At 36.8% G+C, this 21,929-nt stretch overlaps 1 protein-coding gene across 4 annotated transcripts in view; it reads right to left on the bottom strand.

Moving 5' to 3' along the window:
* Window positions 1-253: 253 nt before the first annotated feature.
* The window catches only part of MAP2 (microtubule associated protein 2), a 249,811-nt gene continuing 228,135 nt past the window's right edge, over window positions 254-21,929 (bottom strand). For all 4 annotated transcript variants that reach the window (XM_068967679.1, XM_068967680.1, XM_068967682.1 and 1 more), the window contains 5 exons: window positions 20,781-21,121; window positions 11,224-11,316; window positions 9,192-9,273; window positions 4,337-4,449; window positions 254-4,116 (listed from right to left, as the gene is read on the bottom strand). In XM_068967679.1, the coding sequence (XP_068823780.1) occupies window positions 3,901-4,116; window positions 4,337-4,449; window positions 9,192-9,273; window positions 11,224-11,316; window positions 20,781-21,121 (845 nt within the window). In that variant the 3' untranslated portion in view covers window positions 254-3,900. The remainder of the gene's footprint in view (window positions 4,117-4,336; window positions 4,450-9,191; window positions 9,274-11,223; window positions 11,317-20,780; window positions 21,122-21,929) is intronic.

The raw sequence follows: 21,929 nt of genomic DNA, 5'->3' as shown, positions 1-21,929 counted from the left end.
ATGGGAGACTTGATTCAATAAAGTAGCCTTTATGCTTAGGCCAATTTGAGTTTGTCACTTGCAACAGATAGCATCCTGCTAATACTGTGGTGATAGGGCCTGACATAGCCAGCATTCAGCAGATAACCGAAGCCTCCTCTTCACAATTTTTCTTTGGTTGGATTGAGCATATGTGTTATGTTTTATGTTTTTTTTTTCCCCAGAAAAGAAGAAGAAACAGTCTGAAACTATCAGATAGGTGACAAGCAATTTTATTTTGCAAAACAATCACTATACAGCAACAAATACATTTGCAAATTTTGATTGAAAAACATGAACTAACTACAACCAGCCATTGAAGAAATGCCTTTCTATGGTAACAGGCTCTAGAATTATCAGAAGAAAGAAACCCCCCACAGATTTGTAGCGGCATGTTGGAACCTTGGAATCCCAGCATACAGAGTATACTTTTTGTTGATTTTTTTCTTTTTGCTAAAGTTGAAGTATCATGATTGACATTTTCTGAGTTTAAAAATAAACTCAGAGGGACTTTTTCCTGCAGAGGGACTTGGCCTCAACCTACATACCTAGGCTAAAAATCCTAGGTTTAAAAAAACAAACATCAATACTGATTTAACATATTAATCTTTGAAGGAATGCCTAGAATTTGCCTTTTCAAGCCATGAATCTACCTTTTCTAGCTACTTAGACCATGAATGGTTTGTTTTCCTCCTTTTCATAGTGTAAAAAATAGGAGAAAATGCTATAATTGCAGCTATGTCAAAAATCAACCACATTGAGATGATTTCTTTAATAATAGTGACTTGATCTCTTCTTTTGCCTGATGACCCCATTTCCTGCTCTAAAACTAGGTGAGTATGTGGAGAAGGCCAGCTACTGTCAGTGCTTTTTTCCATTTAACCAAGTTCTCACTTAAGCCTTCTTCAACTGCACCTCGTTGGTGATCCACAGTTGTCTTGCTTGTGGGTGGGATTTCAGCCCATCACCCTGCTGGAACTCAGCAGGAGAATCCAGAGAGAGTTGGTTCCTAAATGAACATGGCCTTTGAAACTCCTCATGAACTCGGATCTCTCCTGCATCATTGAAAGGTACCCAATTATTGGTTGCAGGTGACCCAGAGAGAGTGAGTGGGCCTTTTAACTCTTCACAGCTCTGGATTACTTATGTTTCCTTAAACAGGTTCTCCAAGGCAAAAGCCAGAGAGAAACTGGCATTAATTGATCTAGAATTGAGACTATGAAGCCTTAATTTCTAGATCAGCGTATGGATGTCCCCACAAGAGTGGTGTTCAAAAAGCTTAATTTGTGTCGTTAATCTTGAGAGTAAAGGTAAGATGGGTTCCATCCCTTATCCCCCAAAGAAGACATTTAGCCTGTATTTCTTTCTTTTACTGCTACCAATTTTCAATTTCATTTTATAGAATTATTAATTTCCATACAAAGTGAGGGTATTTAGTCATTATAATTTTGCTGTGATTTGAAGCAAACATTTGTTTTAATGCCAAATCTAACCACTGGGTACCTTATATAATCTTTATTTTAGACATGTATTTGTAAAAAACAATTTTAATATGTAGAACATAGTTCCTTAGTGTTTATAAAAATTTTTAACCAAGTTGAAAAAAATACATGTTTCACAGGTTAAAATTGTTCTAATCAGCTGTTAACTTCTTTCTAGAGCTTTAATCACTAACTAACACTACCTAACACATAAGAAAATACTGTTAAGTCTCCACACAGCTATTCTTTCTTTTCCTATTTCCTGGTGCATTTCAAGGGAAGCTGATGAATAAAATGCCCAGATTGGTCAAATCAAACCTCACAGCAATAATTAGGCAGAAAATAGACACACCCATAGTCCTAATCAGTCCTTTCTAAATCTCTGACTATCCTAAATAACTGATCTATAGTTTCAGAAATGTTTGCCTACGTAAAATCTCTTAGTTGAGAGTGAATGGTGCACTTCTGCTCACAGAGTTTCTTTCACGGAAGTCATGTTGGCTGTAACTTCCAATGGGTCACAACATGGCACCCGTGTCTCTCTGTCTTTCCATCCTTTAGCTTCTTTCTTAGATGCTACCATACTCGCTTATTGCCTCAGTCCATGTACATCATTTCCTCCTTTATGCTTGAGAACTGATTTGACTCAAAGAGATCAAACCCTATTGAAACATTTGCCTTTAACTTTTCAGATCCAGCCTACCAGCCCTGAGCAAGAAAAAGAACAGATAAAATACTAAAAGGCATCCATTCATCCTAGTAACCCATTTCCCTACTCAGACTAATAATGACTATTTCACTGCTTCTTCATAAGTTTAAGATGAATGATTCTTAAAGAAGAATTAGTTGATTTGTGATGTCTAGACTGTATATAAAGTCAGAACCGTATTAGCTACTGATACATAACAGTAATACAGTATTCCTTTATAGAGTGCAATGTTGGAGTTATGAAAAAACTGATTTAGATATCTGCATCTCCAATATTTTGTAGCTTCTCAAAATACTGTATTTTCCCTTTCTGATCAAGGGATCTTACTTTGGGTATGGAGGCCAAACATTTTCTATCAGATAACTGAATAAAAAGGTACTGCTTGGAAGAATGGAATATCACGTCCCAAACTTCCACTGTTAGTTTCAACTTTAGCAAATGGAAAAAAAAAAAAGAAAAAGAAATCTTAATAAGTCTAGTCCATGAATGATTATAGGAGTAAACTCCAAAATATTCTGTGATTCAAAATAAGACAAACCCATAATCTTAAACCAACAATCTGTAAACCCCTTTTATGTATAACTGGACCCACCCCTACAAACTCCATGTTGGTGAAAGCAAAGAAAAATAAATTTTTTCTAGCATCACGGGAGAAACTTTAATGGGAGAAACTTGTATCTGGCACTAAAACAGGGTTACAGTTTTGAGTTGTTACAGAAAGCAACTTCATGCTAAAACTTTTTGTCTTTTTAACTATTTTTTTTTTAATAGGGAGAGAACCCTGCTAACATCTACTTTCACATACCTAAAATTGCAACACCAAAGGGTGCAGGAGACACAGATACTGTGAATAAGGAAGTATAATATTCAAGTATGAGGAAGTATCACAAATGGCCACAGAGAAATATATATATATATTTATATCTATAATACTGTATCAAACAGATGGAAAGGGGTGTGAAACTGGTAGTGTGGACACAAATCTAGCTGATCAACCGACATCCTAACCAGACACAAGTCGATCCTAATGAAAGTGCTTCATTCCTAGGAGATGCACTTTACGTCACTTCCTCAACCACAGTTCAAATGCTTCGAAACTATTTTTTAATTAATTAAATAATTTATTGGATTGACTTATACTCTGATATAATTATCCAGGTCCCAAACGTTAATAACTTAATTGAATCTTTCTTCCCATTTATACAAAATAACGCTTTAAAAAAAACCATTTCTTACATGCTCTTCCCTTCCTGCATTGACTCCTTGATTTAATTTAACCTGTAATAAGTTACAAGGGGCAACTTTTTATCTTTTCACCCAGCAACAGAATAGTGAAATGAGCAGCTTGGATTTTTAACAAGGCCTTTCAGAATGTAGTAGATAGCCTTCAGGCACATGAAAGGTAGAAATGCAATTTTTAAAATAATGATACTCCATGCAAAACAGCAGAGCGGAAAAAAAAAAAACAACTGTCCAATTGTACTCATGTAAAGCCAGTATCTTCCTGTTGCAAATGGAAATCAAGTCAATTTCTGCATATACTATTTTTTTTTATAAAATTGTAACAATTACTACAGTTTGGGAATGAGATTATTTATGGTTTGTAAAGAATGAATATAACACCTGCTCAGAGCCCACTCCTGCCAGAGCTCATGCCTAAATAGTATGACGTCAATACTAAATGAGAGATATTCACAAGCCCTGTTTAGCGAGTGCGGCAGTGACATCCTCGGCCAGGGTGGCAAGCTGGGGGGATTCAAGCAGGTTGATGCTTCCAGAAGAGGAGACGTTGCTGAGTCGTCGGGGGGAAGCCACGCTGGATCTGCCTGGGGACTGCGTAATGATCTCAGCCCCATGGTCCACACGGGCCTTAGCATGCTCTCTGAAGTTCAACTTTTGGCTGTCAATCTGTTTAAGGCAAGCATCAGTCCTTGGTTAACTCAAACATCTTAAACTGTCCCCTAGCTCTTTCTCTGTATCTCAGAGCTGATGTTCATGTCACTTCTATTCATCTCTGTCATCCCTACTTCCTGGGTGTCCAGGTCTTTAATCTGGGACCCATTTTGATGAAGAGTATTTCAAAAGATTTTTTAAAAAGGCAGGATCGGCTCACAATCTTGTGTCTTACCTTGACATTACCACCTCCAGGAACGTGGTGAGCATTGTCAAGCGAACCGACTTTAGCTTGGGCCTTTTCTTTGAAATCTAGCTTCACACTTTCAATTTTCACACGCCCACCACCTACAGAGGAGATGAGAAAGGCTTTTAAATGCTTTGCTAACATTAAATCTTCTATTTTGGTGACTAGTTCCCCAAAATGACTATAGCAGGTAGACCATGGCAAATCACAAACTTAATGAACTCTACTAACCCTCTGACCATAGATGGGAAAGGAATCTTTTAGAATTTTTAGTCTATACCATTTTCCCCATACCATCTAAGTAAGGTGTTGATCAGTCACTCAGTCGTGTCCGACTCTTTGCGACCCTACGGAACCCAGCATGCCAGGCTTTCCTGTCCATCACCAACTCCCGGAGCCTGCTTCAACTCATGTCCATTGAGTCAGTGATGCCATCCAACCATCTCATCCTCTGTCACCCTCTTCTCCTCCTGCCTTCAATCTTTCCCAGCATCAGGGTCTTTTCTAATGAGTCAGCTCTTTGCATCAGGTGGCCAAAGTATTAGAGCTTCAGCTTCAGCATCAGTCGTTTCAATGAATATTCAGGATTGATTTTCTTTAGGATTGACTGATTCGATCTCCTTGCAGCCCAAGCGACTCTCAAGAGTCTTCTCCAACTCCACAGTTCAAAAGCATCAATTCTTCAGTGCTCAGCCTTCTTTATGGTCCAACTCGCACATTCATATATCCACCTAAGGCAGTGACATCCTTTTTGTATCATTCCCTGGATTGCTTTACATATTAATTCTTTTCTCTACTCATGGCTAACCTAAAATATCAGAGGTATTTTTCTTATCTGTGTAATAAGAACAAAAAATAACACAATGAAAGTACCATATGTATCCTTTGTCAAACTTGGAGCATTTTGTCTCTTAAGGGAGCAAATTAAATTGCAAGGAAGCACTTCTCTATTTTTCTTCATGGTAATAGGTCACTTATAGGCTAGCAATTGTATACATATGGGTGATATTGCCACTTCTAAATTTTCAGCATTGATACCTTGACTGATGAAACTGGAGTCAGAGGCTGAAGTGCTTAAAAGCTTCCATTTTAATTAGTAGATGGAGTGATAGGAAGGGAGTCTTAGAGATCCCATTCTTGTCCAGATGCCATAGGACTAATTTATCACTGATCTGATAAGATTGAGATGGAGTTCTGACCATGCCATTTTCTTGAATGTTAATTAGTCGAAATGAAATGAAATGAGAATCGAGGATCTGCTGACAGATGACAGTGCCATGAGCCGCCCTTCTGCGGCGCCTCCATTTCTGCACACCTTTTCAGGCTTGTGAACGCAAGCAGTTCTACATCGAGTAGGTATCTGTTCTTTAGCTTATTCTTGAGCCTGTCTGCTGATGTCTTTGACCTTGAGGAATCTGGATTAGATACCTTTCCCTATCCCCACCTAAGAGACTGGCTTTCACTTTCATTAGCAACTTGGTTTTGGCTGTACGCATTTTTTTTTTTTCATAAGGCCAGTAGTAAGCCATGGGATCCTCTATTATTATTGCATCTCTTTTGGGATTTTGATTTGGAAAAAATACCTGAGGGACTCGATGGAAACATGGAAAAGATTTTTCAATTTTGGACTCTTGATACTTATTTACCTCCATAGATGAAAGAGAAAGGGTTGTTAAAACTTTCCAGGTCTCTTATTCCTGTGGTGTTTTTCTCATGTGATACCTAGAAATTTATACTAACACCCAATTACCTGGCCAGGGCCCCCTTGAAATTGTATGATGTTACTGGATTACATTAAAAAAATTTATATTTATTTATTTGACTGTGTTGGGTCTTAGTGGCAGCATGTGGGATCAAGTTCCCTGACCAGGGATCAAGTCTGGGCCCCCTGCATTGGGAGCAGCATGGAGACTTAGTCACTGGACCACTAGGGAAGTCCCTGGGTTACATTTTGAAGATTCACTCATACTCCTTCTGAAGACTTAGGATGTGTATGATGCTGTTTAACTCATTCCTGTAGGAGACATGAAGCTGTCCTTCCCTCAAAAGATGCATTATTGTTGGGGTGTTATTCTACCAACATTTTACTTGGCCCCATGGGTCTCACCTGTTGGTTGTGACAGGATTAGTGTGATTCATAAAACACAGTTATATTGGTTAGAGGCTAGAGGATACTGAATTTTCAACTACAGGAGATCAACTTTCTTGGGATCTTACTTTTCTATTTTCACAGCCTCTGATAGAAACGGTCTTTTCAAGTTTTACGCTTATATATTGTGCCAATATAACCCTATTAAAATTTTTGTTAGACAATATTTTGAGAGAGAGGGGAAAAACAATGTAATATTGACCCAAACTATATTCAGAAAAGGAAGCTTGAGAAGTCTATTTTTGTTACAGTCCTACTGAAGTGAAGTGAAAGTCACTCATTTGTGTCCGACTCTTTGCGACTTCATGGACTGCATAGTCCATGGAATTCTCCAGGCCAGAATATTAGAGTGGGTAGCTAGGTAATTTTATATAACTGTTAGAGAAGTTCATTTGAAATCAGAGATCTCTGCCTTTGGTTCTGAAAAATTCTGGCCCCATTAGGAGCAGTAACTGCGGAGGATTATAATCCCCATCAAGCTTCTTATGTTCCAAAGCGAAGTCAAGACTAGCTATTTCAATTTGTGCCTCCAGGTGCTGAATTGTTTCCTCCTTATTTCCTTCTGAGACATTCCACAATCCAAAGTAATTCTGTGAAAAGCTTACTATTGTCAAAGATCATTGTGTTAACATGTCTTTATGAACCTGGTCATCTGATTCACTCATTATGAAGTAAGAGTGAGAAATAGGTGGGAGTCCATGGCAATAGCCCTTATGACCCAGAAAACATACACATGATATTTCCTTGTATATAGAAGAGTTTTCTGTGCATCAAGACTTTAGGTGAATTGAACTAAATGTATACTTATCATCTGGAATTACAGAGCCCAGTATTTTCTTTTGTATTCTGGAAGAAGGTAGGCAGTGTACCCAAATACTTCCATCATACTGTTGACACAGGACAAAATCAGCTAAATGTCTGTAGATATAAGGCATAGATGGGGGACTGTGAAGATAACCCATTTGGGACCATGTCCCTTCTCTCTCATGAATGACAGACAGCTAATTCCATATAACAGTTCTGAAATCAGTAATGGAAATTCCTTATATGTAGTTTCTATCTCCTTGACTTGCTTTATTAACACCCTTTGCCAAAGGGAAGCCCAATTTCTAGACATATTTCCAGTACTTATCCATTTTTGAAACCTTTTGTTTTTCAACTAAAAAAATTCTTCTCAATAATCTTCTGGTCAGAAATCTCACTGGGGTCAGTTGTTCTTTTACCTTGTTCTGATAACACTTGAGATTATGATTCATGGGAATAAGATATTACCTGGTTTAATCAAGATGCCAAGAACAGGTGGTTAAAATCAATTTTTTACCTTCAATAAATCAATATACCTTTAATGGTATATATAAGTTGTGTCAAAATAGTCTCAAGAAAATTTGCAAATTTGACAATTGTCCATTATTTACATATGCATGGAGGCAGAATTTAGCAAAAACATATAGTACATGATACTCAGAAAAAATGACACATAATACATTAAATTCACAAGTTAAATAGGGAAAAATCACTAGCACATATGAATATACACTCTACCTTAGGGCACTAGACTTATGAGATATGTGATATCTCATAATAATATATCATAAAATATCATAATATATCATGTACTATGATATCCTAAGATATAATAATGAGACATGAGATATCTCATAATAATGAGATATTATGAGATACATGGTTTTTCCAGTAGTCATGTATGGATGGATATGAGAGTTGGACTATAAATAAAGCTGAGTGCTGAAGAATTGATGCTTTTGAACTGTGGTGTTGGAGAAGACTCTTGAGAGTCGCTTGGGCTGCAAGGAGATCAAACCAAATCAATCCTAAAGGAAATCAGTCCTGAATATTCATTGGAAGGACTGATGCTGAAGCTGAAGGTCCAATACTTTGGCCACCTGATGTGAAGAACTGACTCACTGGAAAAGACTCTGATGCTGGGAGGGATTGGGGGCAGGAGGAGAAGGGGACGACTGAGGATGAGATGGCTGGATGGCATCACGGACTCAATGGACGTGAGTTTGAGCAGGTTCCAGGAGTTGGTGATGGACAGGGAAGCCTGGTGTGCTGCAGTCCATGGAGTCACAAAAAGTTGGACATGACTGAGCAACTAAACTGAACTGAACTAAACTTATGAGATATTCCAGAAAAACAAGCAGTCTATGGTCAAATAAGTTGGGGAGACATTGCATTCTGGAGATTCACAATGCTTATTGACCTAGATCTGAGAAATTCAACAGAAAAATAAATTTCTTCAGCTTTGTTAAAAAGCACAATCCTCCCCCCACCCCCCACATAATGTAGAAAAACAATTTCTTGCAAAACCTTTGAAATGCTGCATTTAGTCCATGAATTACGTAAGAATACATAGCCCCATATTATTTTATAAACTATATATTTCAAAAGAGCTCCAATAAGCATGTTGAGTACATACAGATAAATGCATCTCCTGTATCTTTTCATTTTTAACATGTCCTAGGATATGTGGCCTGTTTGTGGTAACTGAGTTTACTTGTCCATATGACGATGCCTCAAAATTTCTAATTTAAGTTTCTATTAACACAAGCATGAAGTATTCGCATGTGAAAAGGTCCTTCCAATCAGATTTCTCACAGCAAAAAAAACTCTGCTTATTGATTTTTTGAATTCAATCTAATATCTCTCAGACTACTAAAAATACTGATTTACCTGGCCTATGGCGGATGTTCTTCAGAGAGCCACATTTGGATGTCACATGGCTTAGGTCTATCTTCTTGGTGACAATCTGTACCTGTGTGAACCACAGAAAATAGGCTTAAAATAGTTTAGATGTAAATAAGCCCCCAAGCTCATATATAAAATCTAGAAATATACCCAAACTCACAACATACAACAACATATACACACACATGGGAAAACCCAATCTTCCATACGTCCTCCCATATGTTTGGTTGGAAAGAAAAACACAAGTGAAAGAAAATCCTAGAAGAGAAGATTTTATTAGTAGAAAACAGATCATGCCGCAAAGGGATAGAACTTCTGTATTAAGAAGGCAAGTTTTTCACTCAGAGAAAGAAGTCACACTGTATTAATCCTTTCCATAAGCAAAGAGCCAAGTGAAGAGGGAAAGTATTCTTTAGAAAGTGATTTTTACATGAAAGTGACCAAAACAGCTCATACAAGCAAGAAGTCCAACAATGCTTTAAGATACAAGAAGAAAGCTCTAAACATGCTTTTCTAAAACACTCTTGTCATGTTTTGGCTAAATGCAATTTTTATTGCAAACCAAATGATAAAAAAAATAGCATTTTTTTTTTCTTCTGGGTTTTACTGAAATCAATTCATCTTCTAATATTTGAAAGAGTGCTTTCCAAGCATGGTTCCTGGTTCATTTACATCGGAAATACATGGGAATTATGTAATCTAGCACTGGAAACGGGGCTAAGGAATCTTCCCCAACCAAATCAATCACATTTGAACAAGTGATTCTTCTCTAGGGGAAAGTTTCAGACTATTGATTTGGAGGTTGGAAGCTTCTCTAATAAATTTAAAATCATCCTTTCCTTCATAGGTGTTTTGACCAGCAGGACCTATTGTAGAGGTCAGTTGGGTCAATCCTCTGATACTCTCAAAATTACCTATTAATTCCAGGACTAAGATTGCTTCCGTGAGAGTAGTACATGGTGTGTACTTACAGTCAGTGCATCAGGGATGAGGGGAGCCTGTCAGTGTAAATACTGAGCCTGAGGCTTAGCCCTGTACCCTAGAAGGAGCCCAGCAAATCTTGCTGTGGTTCTCCCATATGGTACATTTTCATGCTCAGTGGAGCTGCTTTGAACATCAGGCACTTGCTTGTCTCTTTTTTCACTGTTTGACTCCATCTCTGTCCAACCAAGGAGCAAGAAACCAAGAGTTATTAGATAAGCGAGAATTCTGGATTTAATACTCTGTAAGTTACCTGAGTCACAGATGGCTAGAATCCGAAGTCTAGGTGATTGGATCTGTAGTATACTCACCCTATTCACCTTTTTTATTATTCTAATGTTAACAAAGAACCATGCCTACTTTAGCTTGAGTCTGCCTGCTTCAACCCTTCCTCAAATACTTTCGAGAAACATGAATTCATCTTTTTCTTCCTCTCAGAGAATATTATTTCCACCCAATTTAAGAGACAGGGATTAAAAAAAAATCAAAACAAAGAGTATACTGGGACTTGAATCCTTTCAGTTTGAATTACAGATGAACCATGCTTCACCAGGTTTGTATTATTCCAAATGATATCCCAACTCTCATGAATAATGAAGCACAAAAGATAGACATTATACACTTTGGATACTTTCATACGTCAGTCATTGCCTCAGGAGTAACTTAAATGGAGCTAGAAAAGTGTGTGCTCAGCTGACTTTCGCAAGGGAGCAGAGACAGCATGAGAAAATACCTTAAAGACAAAGGCCAGCAAACAAATTGGCAGGTGAAATGGGCTCTTCATCTTCCTGAAAACCATGGTGTCCCCCTTTAAAAAGCGAGAAATTCACCAGTGATCTCAGAGGGAAGGATAGAAAGCCCATTACTGAAAATGCAAGGCTGACAAGCTCCCAAACCAGGGGGACTTGCGGTGCAGCAAGAAGAAGTGGGGAGTGTGCTGGGAGGTGATGGGAAGGAGGTGGGAAAGGAGACGAAGCGCCAGTGTGCAGATGGCTCCACACACTCAGGACAGCTTCTGACACAAGCTTCTACTTACATTTCCGCCCCCAGCAGAATGTTTGATGTTATCCTTGGAACCACATCTGGACTGAACCTTGCTAAAATCGATCTTCTTGTTTAAAATCCTAACCTAAAAGGAATTGGAAGTAACTTCACTGTGCATTTTCTTTCAAAATTCTGGGACAGAATATTGGGAACCAGGGAACCAGAAATGGATTAGCACCAAAGAGGCTCCAAACTCCTTTCCACTTACATTTATCACTTATGAGAAAAAACTAACACTGAAACTGAAAGGCAGACCTATCATGTAAATATGAAGTGTTTTTCTCCTGCACCCCTCACCCCCATCTCCAAGGGCCGGTGCTTGAGAGCCTGATACCCTGGCTGTAGGCTGCTGTAATCTGGAAACAATACAGGAACAGAAAAGTAAAGCCTGAATTATCTGTGAGGAGGTTTCCGATATTGTGGGCAACACTGGGACTCAGGTCCCCTCCATGGAAGGTGCAATAGTTCAGCCCTGGTTTCTGAAGGATGTGCCAGTGCTCTCCCCACCCCACCCCCCAACTTCTGGAGGGTTAGCCTGACTGTAAATCACCTGGTCCACTCGAGCTGACTATGACTGGCCCATGTAGAATGATGAGGTTCACACTGGTCTGGCTGACTGCTACAGGTTGGGGTTCTCACTCATCTGAGGGAAGAGGTTCTGGTTTTCCCAAGATCATCAACAAGGAGACTCTGGGCCTCTTCTACTGAAAGGCTTCATGATTCCCTTGCAGGTTTCGTTTAGTAGCCTTCTGAAAGGCCACTTTCTGACATCTGCTCATAAATAGCCAATATCCTTGACTTTGGTGTGAAAGCATCCTTTCCATTTTTATAGGGGAGAAAACCAAGGACTATTAACTAGCTGACCTGAACCAGGTCATGTACAGGTAGTCCAGGTCTGGATTGGGCCCAACAGATTTGAGGTTAGGTGTTTCATTTCTATTTTCAGGAAGTCCAGTATTCATCTTGAGGACAACAGCAAATCCAGATCTGGAAAGATATTACTCAGGTATAAAGTAATGTGCAAAGTTATAACTCTTGTAGCTTCTTTCATGCATCTTCTGAATTTTGAAAGTTTTGGAGAGCCCTCCAAAACAAGCAATGTAAGAATGGAAGGAAAGGCTTGTTATTTTTTTGTTTATTTCATTTTGACTACAAGTACCCCCCAATAGCTAGAGAGATATCACATTTCCAGTATTTTAGGCGACAGTTTATCCTCTTATACATTAAAAAAAAGCAAAATAAATTTACCCTAGATATACAGCTTTCTCCAAGAATGGTATCACATCTCTTGGAATTTGCAAAAAAGAGTAGAAAATTCAAAAGGACACTGAATCTTGCCTATTTTTAACTAGACAAAACTTAAATTGCAGCTTCTGCCTAACACTGACAAGATAGCTTGTTCCTTACAGGGAAGCATCATCGACAGCTCTCATTGGCAGCCCAAGGGAAGAGACTCTTGTCAAAATCTGAATTCAAAAGACAGGATGATGTGGCCACTCTTTCAGGCATAATAAATATTGCAATTAAAAAAAATGGCAATGTCACAAAGTCTGTATCTAACAAAAAGCACAGTTGTTCTAAGAGTTTCAAGTAAACTGTAGATGCAGATAAATAAGTCAATAAGAGCCATTACATTTCAAACTTCACAGATAAGTTATTCTTAGAAAGCAAATAATTCTGATTTGTTTTTTCCTAATAATAATACTTTAAATTATTCTGCATAAGGATCTATTTATTTTGGAAATGAAAAAGAATTCATTCAAGCCATTTTTCTAATCCTTGGGATATACAGAGTCTCATATTTCATTAAAGTTTTAATTTAGAGATCATAAGAGTACCAATCAAGTGACTCATTATCAAGTGATCAAAAGCCAAATGTTAAATCTGACTCACTTGTTGCAAAAATGGAAATTCCAAATTCAGTTGCATAAATTTGTTTGACTCTAATGTTTAATCAACTGTTTGACATTTTTTATGATTTTCCAAAGCAAATGATTCAAACCAAAGAGGACATATTGCCAGCATTACTTAAAGACGATTCAAATCTTAAATCCTAAAACTTCAAGGCCAACTTCTGTTGCTTTTCTTCAGATTTTCAAGAGAATCATAGATTTTCTAGTAAAAAAACTAACTGGCCTTTTTGATAGTAGATTTTACTAACCTATGTTTGCTCACTGTGACCTAGATTTTACTAACCTATGTTTGCATTTATAGAACAGCCTTTACATATTTTCATAATTGCAAAAACTTCATAGTATACTGCTTCTGTCTAAAATGAGGCAAAGTATGACATTCACCATTTTGCTTAATGGTTGAATGGACAGAAATAAAACCACTCAGGGCTGTGAATGTTTGATGTTCAGTGAGATTTACACTCTAGCTTGACAACTTGTACCTGAGCCATGTAACTCACATTTATGCCTTAGCACAATTACAAACTATTTCATGCCAAACATCTCTAGGATCATTGACAAATAACACCTTAGAGAGTTGATTCCACAAATACTGGCAGTCCTTAGAAACCATCCCACCCACAAAATAGAAAAACAGATGGCTGGTGTGAAGGGTAGAGCTTTATTTCAGTTTTGGTTTTTTTTAAAATCAGAGTTGAATTTTAACTCTCTGTTCTCTATGGATAACCTGAAATGAAAACTGCTTTCTTTGGGAAGAAATTTTCATTGGACTTTTATTTTCCTAAAGCCCATGTCAAGGGAAAATTACTTTAATATCTTGGAGACTGCCTAAAAAAATATAATGAAGTTCTATTTTACAAATGAAATAATTTTTTATATTCATGATATAAAGGAAAAATAGTCAAATAATCATTATCCGACATTAATTCTAAACCGCATTTTAATCTTTGTTAATTTTTTTCCATCAAAAATTTTACTTGCTCTATTAATGCAAAGAATGAGAGAATCTATCCTTCTGCATGTTTCATAGCACAGTGAAATGTATTATTATATCAAGCAACTGGATCATCTTCCAAAAGCTATGCCTTATTAAAAATTCTACCAAATTTCCTATTTCTTAAAAAAAGAGACAAAATATAAAACTTAACAACCAGGCAACCAAGATTCACAGCAATACTGATGTTTAAATTCTCTTTTAATACTTTACATTTTGTCCAGATTGTGTTATAGTCTGTACCTTAAGGGCCTTGTTTATATTTTCAAGTTCATCCCCATGATGTCTTTATGTTATTAACCGTTGACAGAATGCCCTCACTCCAAGTTGAGTATGTAACAGATCATCTTTCAAGGTTCAGTCAAACCAGTTCCTCAGTGTGGGGTTGGCAGAAAAAGATTTCATTCTTTTGGGCATATATTGGTGACTTATATGCAAACACCACTGATTTTTCTTTCATATAAGGGTCTTGTAAGCATGAAGAGTTATAAAGAACAGATTAATACAACTGAATATTTAATTTTAACTTAGTTAATTCTATCTATTCCTCCACTACACTAGGAAAGAACAGAAGAGTTACTTTCTGGATATTCCTGATGTGATTCTAGTTGAATTTTATCATAAATGGTTCAATTGAAACGATCTGCCACTGTACTCCCTCTGCATATAAGCTGAATCACTCCTGTAGAGAAATGACCTTTTTTTCCTCTCTCAAATGGGGTTACTCTAAGAAAGAGTGGGAATACAAAATGTGGGATATGCCTGTAGGCAGGAATAGATCTCTCTTACTAGAGATTAGTTGGAAATATGAAACATGAAAAATGAAAGAAAATACAATCCCAATTTTAGTTTTGAGTAAAACAGCTTATAAAACAGAGTTAGTAATCGTGATGTCAACATGGGTTCCTTGAGCAATGGGAATCTGATTTTTTTTTTGACACTCTCTGCTGCTGCTTTTTAAAAATAAAATATCCACATGTCAACTCAAGATAGCAAGATATGGAAAGTAACTTGGTGTCTAAAAGTTGGATTCTGTTCTCAGTTCCTTTACAATCTGGTGCTAGGCCCTTTAGGCATCCTCTAGGTATGAACCTCAATTACAAAACCATTTCTTTCTTTCCCCATCCAAGGCAGTCTTACACAGAATTGAGTGACATTCAATTGACTTCCCTTCAACTTTATAGAGCATTAAGCTTTTCCTTTGGGTTTGCCTCATTTCCTAGGAATGCTTATCAAGTTTTTCTTTATCCTTGCATAATAAAAACACTTTCTGCCTTTCTCAAAAGTATTTCCTATTCCATAACATTCAATTTTAATGAAAACTATCTAGTCTCTATAGAGTCCATAGGCATCATACGTTAAAATAAAAATATTATTATATCACATATATTCCTGAAGATTAAAAGTTCTCTGGATGCTGCTACTGCTAAGTCACTTCAGTCATGTCTGACTCTGTGCGACCCCATAGACGACCTCCTACCAGGCTCCTCTGTCCCTGGGATTCTCCAGGCAAGAACACTGGAGTGGGTTGCCATTTCCTTCTCCAATGCATGAAAGTGAAGAGTAAAAATAAAGTCGCTCAGTCGTATTTGACTTGTAGCAACCCCATGGACTGCAGCCCACCAGGCTCCTCCATCCATGGGATTTAAAAGTTCTCTGGATAGTGCTCTTCAAATATTCATCTGTGAACAACCTGGTGCTCTGGTCAAAATGCACACAGGTATATAAACATTATAGTCCATTCTGAATTTTAATTAACACTCACCTACACTGACCAATAACATCTTCAAAACTAAGTATATCAAATATAAACAATATTTCAATACACATTTAAACAGAAATAATAGTTTGTGCTAGAACAAACAATTTCACAGAGCTCTAAGGAAAAAGAACATGGTAGAGGATCCAGTTAGGTGAGAGCTCAATTTTCCTGTGTGGGCTGTGTCACAAAGCACAGAAAGTAGAACTACATTCAGAAATCTTGGAATGAATCGATAACGCTGAAAAATTTGGAAATCACGTTTTGGTGAACAGACATAGAGTTTAGCCATTAGACCCATTCTTACATAGTTTAAGTGGTCTGTCCATGGACACTGGAAGGAAAGTTCAAACAGGACAGTCATTGTGACTCATGAAAATTAACATACAAAGAGGTTTATAAAGTTCATATGCCATAACTTCTTGACATTACATTTTTTCTTTACTTTAAAACTTTAAGAGAGTGTAAGGAATATTAGGCCACACTGGTAATAGACTAATTTTTCAAGAGTCCATTCAATTGTTTGAAAACAACCTGAGATTCAAGGCTGCTCCCATGTCCTTGTTTGGTCTGTAAATGAACAACAAACAAAAAGAGTCTACAGGTCTCAGCTTTGTAAACCCAAAGTAATAATTTTTCCATAGTTTTTAATAATTAGTATTTATGAAGCCTAGCTTGAAAACTTTTCATTACCTTGCAAAAGTACTTGAATTATAGTTATTAAAGTTCTATTGCATAAAGACAGAGTCCCTGATTTCAAGGAGCTTTCATTTTGAGATAATGATGACTTTGGCTGCAAAAAAAAAATTTCCTGTCAATATTATGTAATATATTTTGGTGAACAGCTTTTCTTCATGCTGGGTTGACTGACAGTATTTTACAATTAGTGGGGCATTTTATTATACTTTTAAATTAGTACTTATCTGTAGCCCTAAGGTGATGGAAAGAAATGGCTTGGAAAAAAATTTTAAATCAAATAAAGGCAGGACACCAGGAGAGGACAAGAAAAACAAACACTTTTGCTTACATTGTACAGGCCACATGTCATGTGTCATATAGTACACAGCTGAAAAGATTAACTTTATTGCTTTTTGCAAAAGCTCCTCACAGCTTCACCTAGCTTATCCAGTCCATTAGGCATTGACCTGCCTCACTGAACTGAGCTCTGAGTTGAGCCTCTTTGCCAAAAGAAAACTGGACTTTAACAGAAGAGATAACAGCCATAAGCATACAACTTGTACATATGGAAGAGCAATAAACATTGAAATTGGGGCAAATAATAAAAGCTTCCCAATGTGAAAGGTTGTTGTTGAATCCCTAAGACACATATATCTTCCATTAGAGATTTCGTCTCTTTATATTTAGTGACTGTACAAACTGTAATACAAAAATAATAATGCTTTAAAAATTAAATTATTTACATACAATCAAACCACTCCAAATTTTATGACAACAGAGTTTGTGGAGATGGTCTGAATTATATGAATTAAGGTTATATCTACCTATTTACTCCCATCTTCACTAATAAGAGCTGTGTGACTATTTTTCTATAGATGTCATCTAACTATAGATGACATATGCCTGTTACAAAACTGATCTCCTACAGATGATATCGCTATTGCCTATTCTTTTCAGTGATTCTGGGTTGGTCACTGTCCATTCAAATATCCTGCTGCTGCTGCTAAGTTGCGTCAGTCGTGTCTGACTCTGTGCGACCCCATAGACGGCAGCCCACCAGGCTCCCCTGTCCCTGGGATTCTCCAGGCAAGAATACTGGAGTGGGTTGCCATTTCCTTCTCTAATGCATGAAAGTGAAAAGTGAAAGTGAAGTTGCTCAGTCGTGTCCGACTCTCAGCGACCCCATGGACTGCAGCCTACCAGGCTCCTCCATCCATGGGATTCTCCACACAAGAGTACTGGAGTGGGGTGCTAGTACATACAATTTACTATTGGAGACAACATACTACTGGCTTTGATTTCCCCAGTTTATGGATTCTTAACCAGACATTAATAACAAAGGTCTTTGGCATATTATTACTATCTTGATAATTTCTAAGAAACTTTTACATAAAAATTTTTCTTAGTTGTCTTATAAAGTTGAACCTTTAAAATCCAGCGAAAATCCCCAGTTTAACATGTAAAGAAAAAGAAACTCTCTTCAACCTCTGTATGTGAGAAGACCATACACTATAAGGAGGCTTTTAGGAGCATAATGTTAAATGTTGAGTAAAATATGTTCCCTACAAAGACAGTTCAGCTGTAGTGCATTCACATTTTCTAATTCATTTTCCTCTCCAATTTAAATACATTGATGCCATCTATCACAAAATAGTAGGCAAATATACTCCTTCCATCTCTGTCTTATCTTGGTGAGGAAACACTTCCCATTTCTCCAACAAAAGTCACTTTATAACTCCACTATTGTAAAATTTTTCCAAGTCATCTTAAGTTGCAATAGGATAATTTTGCATTAGTTTAATACTGGCCTAATGGAACAAAAGATTTTCTTCAATTGACATGGTGATTTTGAGGCTAATTTTCTTTTCTTTTTTTTTTTTTTATTCGTTCTTTAATTTTCTGTGTTACATGTATTTCAGTTCAGTTCAGTCGCTCAGTTGTGTCTGACTCTTTGCGACCCCATGAATCGCAGCACGCCCGGCCTCCCTGTCCATCACCAACTCCCGGAGTTCACCCAAACTCATGTCCATCGAGTCAGTGATGCCATCCAGCCATCTCATCCTCTATCGTCCCCTTCTCCTCCTGCCCCTAATCCCTCCCAGCATATGTATTTACTAGTCCTTAATTACCATAATCTCTAGGGCAGCACTAGTTCACCTCAGAAGAATGTCTTTATATCAACTTTATGAATTAACAAATATAGGAGAAAATCAAAATTAGACATAGAAATATTCACAGCAAGATATAAAGATGTAGAAAGAGAAAATAAATTTAAGTCTTCACGTTTGGGGGTTGGTTTAACTTAATGATTCTAGCAAAGCTGAGGCCAAAAGCACTTTTTGTCTTTCTACCTTTAAAAGTACTTTGAATAAAATCTTTATTGTCAAATTGCATCGATAAGCATTTACTTTTTATTCAATTTTCTTTTTAGTTTCAATAAAATATCTTTGAGATAATTAACTCCCTTGTGATTCTAAGAAGAAATAGACTCTTTTAAGTATCAATATTTTCTAGAAGATAGGCAAATAAACCTCACATTTAATTAAGGAAAATATTAGAACATTAGGATATTCACAAAAAGAGAACTGATTTTAAATATACATTATAACTACTCTATTTTAAGAGGTAGCGCAAAAGAACAAAAATGATAAACTTGCAAACTGGTATAAACTTATTTTATTCAACTTACTCTTTTCAATTATTTATGTATAAATATAAAATATTACATTTGGATATTTCCAAAAGGCTTGAAATATTTCCTTCTCTTGGATGTGCAAAACTATGATAAAGGCAAGAGTATGAGATTTTGGGAATTACAGGCTTAAACGTGATATAATTTGTTTTTTGTGTTTTTTTTTTTTTTTTTTGCTTAAAAAGGTTTCTTGTAGCTCATATTTTAATTACATTCTTCTATAAAAAAAGCATCTTTCTGTGACTATATTATCATAGAATGTTACAGTTGTTCTAAAAATGGACTTCTGAGTCCTTCCTCCCTTCTTTGGTTGATTTTTTCTTAACTGGACTTTCTTGAACAGAATCATAATGAGAAAGCAGAGAAGTCTGTTGCTAAAGGAAAAAGCAACATTAAATTTTTGTTTTAATGCTGAGTGGGAGTCTTTGACAGCTTCATGTTTTGGCAAGACATTTCTTCTAAACCTGCTGAAAATGTATTTTCTTCAGTGTGAGAAAGGGATACCAGAAATCAGTGGCAGAAAATATAAGAAACAAGTAAAAGAGAGGAAAAAAAAATTTTTTTTAAGTTGTTTTTGGTATATTGAACAAGGGTATTATACTTTGTTAATGTATAAAGGAAATTACTGCTTTCCTCTTCTTTTACTCAAGGATGGGTGTTTCATCCCTTCATTTAGAATAAAAGTCAAACTTTTGGCATATCAAACCATAAGGGAAACATTAGGTGATATTTGTTTTATCTCCTTCCAGGCTAATTGCTTTGTCCAAACATACAGTGTATAAGCAATGTTTAGGTTAAGGTAGAACTCAAGCTCTCTGGTTGGAAAAAATACATATAAATGTTTGCTCTGAAGCTGAAGTTAAGAGTCAATAGGTAGAGTTTTACTAACAACTCTATTTAACACAATTATTCTGAAACAGAATTTCTTATAGACCCATGTAGAGTCATCTATTAATTATTAATGTGAATATCTGCCCTTTGCAATGTTTAGGCAATAGCAGGCTGAGAAACAACTTGGGGAACCATGCTCTGATTTGGAATGAACATGGGGAAATGGTAGAAAATATCATAGGAAATCCTTGAGGAGAAGGAAGGTGCTAAAAGTAGTATCACTAAAAGATGGTCAAATGAGCTCAAAGCCAGTATCATACCAGACAATACTCAAATTTATGCCAGAAATGAAACATATCTCCTAAGTTAAAATCCACAAGTCAACAGAGAAACATTCAAAAAGGATCTATTAGGTAATCAAAAGATTCTCCTCTACGGGTAAATCAATTTTTATCTAATAATAACCAGAAGGAATGGACATGGCATATTACTTACAATATATTTTATAAGATAGCTTTCTCAGATAAGATCCAAACTATTAATAATAAATCACAACCAGTAACGCTATAAACCCCTCCATCTCTCTTTTAACAATTGAAAGCCTGTAAGGTAAGGATGGCAACATAGTAAGTAACGGGGATTTTACTTTGGCAGCAAATACGTGTGTTCGTATGATTCTTACCTGGCCCCCTTTAGGCTGGTATTTGATGTTGTCTGTGGATCCAATTTTGGATTTGACATTCTTCAGGTCTGGCAGTGGTTGGTTGATAAGCCGAAGCTGTTTGGGAGTAGCAGGAGATTTTGGAGGCGTGCGTATAATGGCGACTTTCTTCTCACTGGGAACCAGGATGGCCGACTTGGGGGTTCCTGGTGTGTGAGGGGTCCTGGGGTAGCTGGGGGTTCCAGGAGTGCCTGGGGTGCGTGAAGAATAGCTTGGTGGGGTGCCAGGAGTGATGGCGGTTGATCCAGGGGTAGTGGGTGTGGAAGTGCCACTTTTTCCTGCTCTGCGAATTGGCTCTGACCCTGTATTAACAAAACGGAACGAAAACCGCAGTGTCAGAAAGTTCTCCCCCGAGACGTCCCTTTTCCCATCCATTGTTAGAACTTACAATTCATCAAATTTCTAAAGGGTTTAGGATATTTACGAATTACAACAATGCTTGAAAAGGTGAGAATCTCGTATTTTTAGGTTCACAAACTGATGACATTCTTTTGAACATGCATTGCTATCAATGTAAAGATAATACTTGGGTTTTCCTGATTTACTCTGAATTTTCATTATGAATACGTCAAAAACATTTTCTACTTGCATGATCATTAAAGCATATGGACCTGCCTTTAGTTGGAAAAAGAGTCTGCACTTAATATTCTTTGTGGACTCATATAAACTGAAGATTCTTTGAATAATATGTGGATTATTTATTCCTTTGTGCAGAAAGTTTATTCCGAGATCCAGGTGGACATACAACACAAAACAGTGTATTTAGATCACATGACTTTGGCCTGTGTAGAAAATTATTTAGCTTAAAAAAATCTAGCTCTCTTTTTTGAAAAGTGGGATGTTACAACAATTTATTCACCATGAATCTTGTACCTGATTGTGTTTTCTCCCATACTTTCAGTATTAGTTTGCAGTTTGGAGTCAAATCAATAGTCCCTCACTGTCTATTATACAAGATGCTGTAAGATGCATTTCTTTGCCTCAACTTGATGTTACCTTCATTTTATCATTTAACTCTTTCCCCCATATTCCTATGCTATGTTTCTCTTTCATATTATCTTTTAAAATGTGTGCTTAAATGCCATTTCAAATGCTTTTTTTAAAGAATAA

This window comes from Capricornis sumatraensis, chromosome 3, assembly GCF_032405125.1.
Source record: "Capricornis sumatraensis isolate serow.1 chromosome 3, serow.2, whole genome shotgun sequence".
In the NCBI taxonomy this organism is placed as follows: Eukaryota; Metazoa; Chordata; class Mammalia; order Artiodactyla; family Bovidae; genus Capricornis; species Capricornis sumatraensis.
This window is presented reverse-complemented; position numbering and strand designations above follow the sequence as displayed.